We start from the raw sequence: 7,626 nt of genomic DNA, 5'->3' as shown, positions 1-7,626 counted from the left end.
GGAAGTGCGAGTGGGGCATCCGTGTACTGGGGACACATTTTAGATTTTTTTTTGTCTTAAATTAACCGTTGATTAGAAAAGAAATGATAAGAAACAAATTTACCAAGCATGTTTTTTTTTTTCTATTTGCTTTAGGTCCAATAAAGTAATTAGGATAACCGACAATTCGTCCCGAGTCGGAAATATGACCATATGTCAGTTGTTTTTCACTCGTTCTGTTTATTTGTAACGTTTTATAAAGAAATTTTTGTTGACCTCACCTTTAAAATTTTACTAAGTGTTCGGCATTTTGATATACTGTTTTAGTTATATACCTCCTCATGTATTAAAGCGCTAGTACATTGGTGGTTTTCAAATGTTTGTATTTAAGCATTCCAGATGATAATAAAAAAAGAAAAAAAAGAAAAGCGCCTCGGAAGCACGAACGTTTCACGTTTTTTTTTTTAATTTCATATCCACCGTTAATCTTGAGTTCTCTCCCCTTCATTATGCCTATGCACTGATGGATACCCTGTGTTAGGTTATTTAAACTCATGCTTTGAATATCGTTTATTGATTGATTCAGGTTTATTTGATAATGTAATTTAAACTCTGAACCTGGTTACCTGTCTACTTCCTTGTTAGTAGATACACAAGGGGAGAGAACACATCCGATACTCAGGTAAACATTAGTATGACTACCAGTTTTTGTGTTTGCAAATGTTATAGAGCAAAACAGAACAAAAAAGGACACAATCGGTTTAAAATTGTTGCTTCTAAAATTGTTTTTTCCCTAATACTTTTTTACAGACGTTGTGCATTCGATTTGTTTGACTATATATAAATAACATGTACAAAAGTGGTTTTAAAACCCTGTACTCATTCTGATCAATCAAACTTAATTAACTCAGGTTGACTCAAGATTATAGGTCTAATGATACCCTTATGCAGTTTTCTGCCTTATAAGTATCAAATTGTTTCTTCCAATGGAATATATAATTGATATAGAAAAATAGTAAATAAAACAACAACCTATCTTCCGAGTAAAAAAACACACACACACACAACAACTTAACTTGAGTTCATCAATTGGTCTTCCAAGCAACACAAAAACTCCGTACCCGGAGCCTGTCCCCTAAACAATACTATACACTTTTTCATCGTAATGAACGTCACACCGTTTTACGAAGCATACACAAAAAGAGAAATTAAAAACACACTAAAGGTTATTGGTTCCTTCCTTTGGACAGGCGCAAACATCGCAGAGGCTACTTATTGTTCAACTGTAGTAAAATTTATCTCATTTATTTCATAACGCAAAGTATTTACAAAGAAAAACAGGAACCTTTATTATGACAAGAAGAAAATCAGGTTCTTATAATTTTTGTTTTTATTTATGAATCTACAGATTGAATGGCTTCATCCGAATGTGTGTTTTGCGGTATTTGTGACGCTCGTCATATTACAAAGACAGCAGCTTATTGGTGCCCAGAATGCGATGAAGGATTATGTGCTGAATGTCATGAACATCACAGCATATCGAAAGGAACACGCAAACATGGCGTTATTTCTATGGAAAGCTATTATAAACTACCGACGTCAATTGCAAACATCGTAAATTTTTGCGAGGATCATCATATGAAATATGAGAATTATTGTCCGCATCATAATAAACTATGTTGTCCAGCGTGTATATCAACCAAGCACAAGAACTGTGTCGGTTTACTACTGCTCCAGGACGTTCTTAAAACTGCCAAATCGTCAACGTTATTGGACTCAATTGAGGTTAGCATAAAAGACATCAAAACCAACATTGACACAATCATAAAAAATCGTCAAGATGACCTTAATACATTCCGGAAGCAACGAGAAAAATGTCAAGATGAAATCAAACAACTTCGAATTAAAATAAATTGCCATTTGGACGGGCTAGAACAACAGATATTGAACGAATTAGCTGCTGCAGAAAATAAAGTAGAAATTAAAACAAATAAAGTGGTAGCAGATCTTTCCGAGAAAACAAAACATGCAGATGTCTTGCAACAAAACATAGCATCTGTTAAGGAACACGGGTCAGATCTTCAGGCATATATAGGCAGTAAAATGATCGAAGCTGCTGTGGAAATCGAAGAGAAATATATCCAGTCTTTAATAAAGGATGGAAGCCTTCAACAAAATCTCTTGAAATGCAAAATTGATGATAAAATAGTAAGGTTAACATCAATTAAATCATTTGGAAACATATCTATAGAATCAGGATGCTTATCAGTCACATTAAAAACAGAAAAGGAAAAGCAGACCCAGATTTTAACAAGCATTCCACTACCTATCGAAAGAACTGTTGACAATATTAAACTATCTATTGCATCCAAAATTGATATGACTGGAGATTTGTTTAAAAAATCTGATATCCGGGGGGCCGTCATATTATCTAACGGACAAATTTTATTTGCAGATAGTAGTCAACGGAAGCTTATCTTGATAAATAATGACGGTACGCTCGCAAAAACCGTATTAGTGACCAGTGGGCCATATGACGTTTCAATCATTGGCGATAGAAAAGTAGCAATGTCAGCATTTCGTGCCGTACACATTATTGACATCGATTCAGAGGAAATCAAAGACAATATCAATACACATGGAGAGTGTCAGGGCATAGATTACCATAGCGCAAGAGGCATGTTAATTTGTTATGTAAAATCAAAAGGAATTCAATCGATTCAATTATTCGACAAGACAATTTCAACTATTGTACAAGTAAGAGGTGATTCGAAGACGGGTTTGTTTTACATTGCTGTTCATGGCGATAATATTTACGAATCCAGAGCAGAACAACATACTATAACATGCTATTCCTTAGTTGGAGAAAAAAAGTGGGTTTTCAACAACATTAACCTATTGGCCTCTCCTATGGCGATTTCCGTTGATGACAACTCAAACTTGTTTGTTTCCTCTAACTTTACAAACAGTATAGTTGCATTGTCGCCTGATGGAACAATATGCAAGCAGCTTCTCAGTGTCCAAGACGGGATCATGCGTCCGTTAGCCTTATATTTTGATGTTAAGAAGAATATCCTGCTTTATGCAGAGAAAAGTGGACCAGCCTTTATATATAATGTATCGTAAAAAAATGTATTACACAGTAACTTTATTACATTTAACCACCAAAGAACGACTGGACGAAGATCATTTCAATTATCTTGACTATTATCTCAATGAACTTTTAGATAATACTTAAATTATTTGTAAATTCTTGTTGTTATTTCGTTTGTCTTTATTTAAATTAGATTCTTAAATTTATGCTTCAATCAATATTACACAATCATCCCCGAAATGTTGTTAATACACAATGAAATTCAACGAGAACAAAAAATGTAAACAAGAACAAGAATCAATCAGACTGAAAGACTTTACAAACAGGTATCATGTAATGTTGACATTTTAATGTTGTATTTAACATTGCCATAAAGGCGGGAGGTTTGGCATCCCACAAAACCAGATTTACCCCACTGCTTTTTTTTATTAAAATGTCCTGTACGAAGTACAAAAAATGGTCAATGTTATGTTATAGTTCGTTTCTGTGTGTGTTACATTTTGATGTTGTGTTTCTGTCGTGTCGTAGTTCTCCTATTATATTTGATGTGTTTCCCTCAGTTTTAGTTTGTAACCCGGATTTGGTTTTTTTTTCAATCGATTTACGATTTATGAATTTCGAACAGCAGTAGACCACTGTTGCCTTTATATACATGATATAGATATACTGCACTATGAACAAACTTCAATTAGTTAAGAAGTGTTTACTTCTGACTAAATCAAAATTTAAAACGAAATATGAAGTTAAACATTTGGCAAAATCAAGGGTTCTGTATTCAAATGATTTGTACCACGTTACTTTGGCCCTTTTGATTAAATTAATTCCCTTAGTAAGTGGACAATGTTCTTTTGTATACAAACAGAACGATAAAACATGTACAATTGACCTATATGCGGACAAATTAGTGATAAAGCATAGGAAAAGGCATATTGGCTTTTTTATTTAAGGGGCATACATAATCCTATTGCAATGGCTGTCATGATAATGCAAAATGGCCGCTATGCAAATTAGCAAAGTATCCCAAATTTTGCCATATGTTTACAAATGACATACTTTTACAGATGCATGTTGTAAGGAATTAACAAAATACAAAGGCTTACTAAACAAAATGCAAGAAGTCTAAAACATCGCTTGGGAAACACCATCAGTACAAATGAGAAGACCCTTGGCACCAAAACAAACAATCTTTAAGTTATAACAATAGAAGACAAAGTAAACTAAACATAAAGAAATCTGAGCTGCTCATTAATAGAATAAGTCAGAATAGTTATTCAAAGAAATTCAAACCAACTATTCTGAACCGTAACTACACAAATAACGTACACGTCTTTCCATAAGAGAGAGGTAAACACTATCAGACGACAAATAATACACTTATTTGGATGATAATCTTTGGGTCTATCAAATTAAAAGTTTAGAACCAATTGTCATGTCTTGTCTAGATCTTATTAATTTAGTTTCCATAGTAAATAGTCATTACAGGTACCAGGATTATAATTCAGAACGCCAGACGCGCGTTTCGTCTACATAAGACTCATCAGTGACGCTTATATCAAAGTATTTATAAAGCCAAAAAAAAGTATAAAGTTGAAGAGCATTGAGGATCTACAATTCCAAAAAGTTGTGCCAAATACGGCTAAGGTAATCTATGCCCGGGATAAGAAAATCCTTAGTTTTACGAAAAATTCAAAATTTTGTAAATAGGAAATTTATAAAAATTACCACATTATTGATATTCATGTCAACATCTAAGTGTTAACTACTGAGCTGGTGATACCCTCGAGGACGAAACGTCCACCAGCAGTGGCATCGACCTAGTGGTGTAAGTAGTTATCAAAGGTACCAGGATTATAATTTAGTACGCCAGACGCGCGTTTCGTCTACACAAAACTCATCAGTGACGCTCATATCAAAGTATGTATAAAGCCAAAAAAGTATAAAGTTGAAGAGCATTGAGGATCCAAAATTCCAAAAAGTTGTGCCAAATACGGCTAAGGTAATCTATGTCTGGGATAAAACAAATAGTAAATTAGGAAGTTGTTGAAGGTTGCCAACTATCCACTAAAGTTCAAATGAAGTGGGTGGAAGTAATTATAGGCATCCGTCGGCCGTTAACAATGAGAAACAAATGACATTTCACGTTTTTATTTTTTATCAAAACAAAATAACCAATAAGGTTCTTAGTCAGATGCTAGAAAGATAGATTTAAGCATTATAAACAAATACACGTATATAGGTTGACAGAAAATCGATGTATACTAATATAGGAGGGATGGTGGGTTCACAATAACTATGCATACAAATATTTTAACAATCTAACCTTATATAACCTTGTGAAGAGATAAAAATAAAGGTCAGATAGAAAATAAAATGAATTGCATAACCAAAAGAAGAAGAAATTATTACAATACATATGGTTTTATTTTCTGTGCTAACGTCAACCAATACTATAATTAATACCAGAATTTCCTTGAAATGAGCATATTAATATTATTATTTTTGAATCCGGATTTCCTTGAAATTAGCATGATTATAACTTTTTTTTTACCTCATTTTGTTTTTGTAACGTAATTTTTGCAACTTGAACAAGAGGTGACCATTTTTTATTTAAGGGAGTTAGTTAGTATCATATTATTTCAAAATGGAACCAAAAGAACAAACTTCTAGAGCTATAACTTCGTTGCTATCAATCAGAATCAAGATTAAAAAAAAACTGAATTGGTCTATGAAATCAATGCTACATCAGTTTTTTAAGACCTAAAGGCGCAAATCACTTGTCCTATCTCCATGACGTATATGCCAATGTCCCTACAAATAAAGCTCCAAACAATATCAAAATATACCCCCAATGACACTAAACGAAGAGAAAATTCTTGATAAGAATAGGCAGGTTCTATGATCCTTTGTAATTTCACTATGAATAACTGGATATACCATTACTGTATAGGATATCTAACCTTTATAAATTTCCTTACAAACAACAGTAAATTGCTTAGTCTTCCTAGTGCTTTATCAAACCTATTTTTAAATAATTAACATCAATTGTAGCACACATCAAAGCAGAAAATCATAGTTATTGTGAACTACCTTTTCTCGAGATGGCATGAATCAGATATGGATACTGCAAAACTCTAATAATATGTTAGAGTACAAACAATTGAAGACTCGCTCATCTTGCAACAATATCAAAACGTTTGACTTTTGTTAACTTTACAAAGATATATCTCATCCCAAACTAAGACAAATTGAAAGAGTTGGTCCTATTTTGTTTGATAACAAAAATGTTAAATCATGTTTAGCGATTCGACTCAAATTTTCATATTCCATTATAATATACTTAAATGTGTATCTTAATTTCAAAAACAGTGCATGAACCCGATAATATATATCAATATTTCGTTTGTATTTTAGTCTCTAGACGCCTTCTAAATATCATCGAGATAGCCTTCGAAAACTGCCGATGGTCAAACATCCCTATATCTGTTTGATTTAATGTTTTAGGTCACAAAAAAGTGAATCGTCGTGTTTATAAGAATAATTGTTTATGGATCGAAAAAGTCAAAGAAATGGTACAACTGTTTTGACGCATAACTTTGTCATTCGTTTCCTTTTGATGGATGAACACAACTTATACATACGTTACATTTTTCTAGATAATAGATTTATTTGAAGATCACGTGAATATGGACTTAATATTGTCGAAATATTCACTTGCAAGTGATTATTCATTTGCAATGTATCTGAACTTATTTTGACAAAAGTGAACTGAACTGGCTGCGAATATTATTATTTCACACTTTCACTTTCATTAATGATTGAACAAAACAAAATCATATTCAACTTTTCATATCTTTTAACTAAGGACTCTTTACAAAAATATAACAAAAATAGAACCTAAAGAAATCACATGAACTCATGGAGCCAAAATAGATGATGCAGTTCGTTTAAGGGTCTAACAAAGAGACGTATGATGTTAAAAGTTTACACTTGCCTTAAAGCCATGTCAATTTAATCGCAGGAACTTATAATGAAACGAAAATGGTTGATACATTTTGTTTAAGTTTAAGAATTCACAAGAGAACGTCTGGTGTTAAAAGTTTACACTTGCCTCAAGGCCATGTCAATTTAATCTCAATTAATTCCATGAGGCAATTTATTTACGATAACATTTTATCCCTGGGGCAATCTTCTGTACAGCTGAAACAACAAATAAACTGTTTGGCGAACTGTTTTAAAATGAAAGCAGATGGTGTCGTTAACAAATCCCCATATATTGTCAAGTACTAAAATGATATACAAGACATATCGTATTCGTTACTCCTTCTTCCTTTACTCCTATTTATATAATCATATGACAAGTACGCCTTCGTATTAATAGCAATTTTATCAAATTAATTCCAATCAAATCTGAATTTCAATCTATTCATATATTCATTTTTAATTACGATACGGTATATTGCATATATTGCTTTTAAAGAATAAAGATCTATATGATTATATATGATTATATATTGTCAAGTGAAAAAAAGACTTCATCAGCGATTATTGTTAAG

The 7,626-nt window shown here is 32.5% G+C and overlaps 1 protein-coding gene across 1 annotated transcript; it reads left to right on the top strand.

Moving 5' to 3' along the window:
• Positions 1-626: 626 nt before the first annotated feature.
• Positions 627-3,277, top strand: LOC139485973 (uncharacterized). Its single transcript, XM_071270655.1, has 2 exons — positions 627-661; positions 1,388-3,277. Exon 2 carries the CDS (start codon positions 1,393-1,395, stop codon positions 3,103-3,105), a length of 1,713 nt encoding a protein of 570 aa, XP_071126756.1. The 5' UTR covers positions 627-661; positions 1,388-1,392; the 3' UTR covers positions 3,106-3,277.
• Positions 3,278-7,626: the final 4,349 nt, after the last annotated feature.

The sequence above is a fragment of the Mytilus edulis genome, chromosome 8, assembly GCF_963676685.1.
Source record: "Mytilus edulis chromosome 8, xbMytEdul2.2, whole genome shotgun sequence".
In the NCBI taxonomy this organism is placed as follows: domain Eukaryota; kingdom Metazoa; phylum Mollusca; class Bivalvia; order Mytilida; family Mytilidae; genus Mytilus; species Mytilus edulis.
This window is presented reverse-complemented; position numbering and strand designations above follow the sequence as displayed.

Coding starts and splice junctions, on each gene's coding strand:
- LOC139485973 (XM_071270655.1), top strand. CDS start 1,393: ATGGCTTCATCCGAATGTGTGTTTTGCGGTATTTGTGACGCTCGTCAT.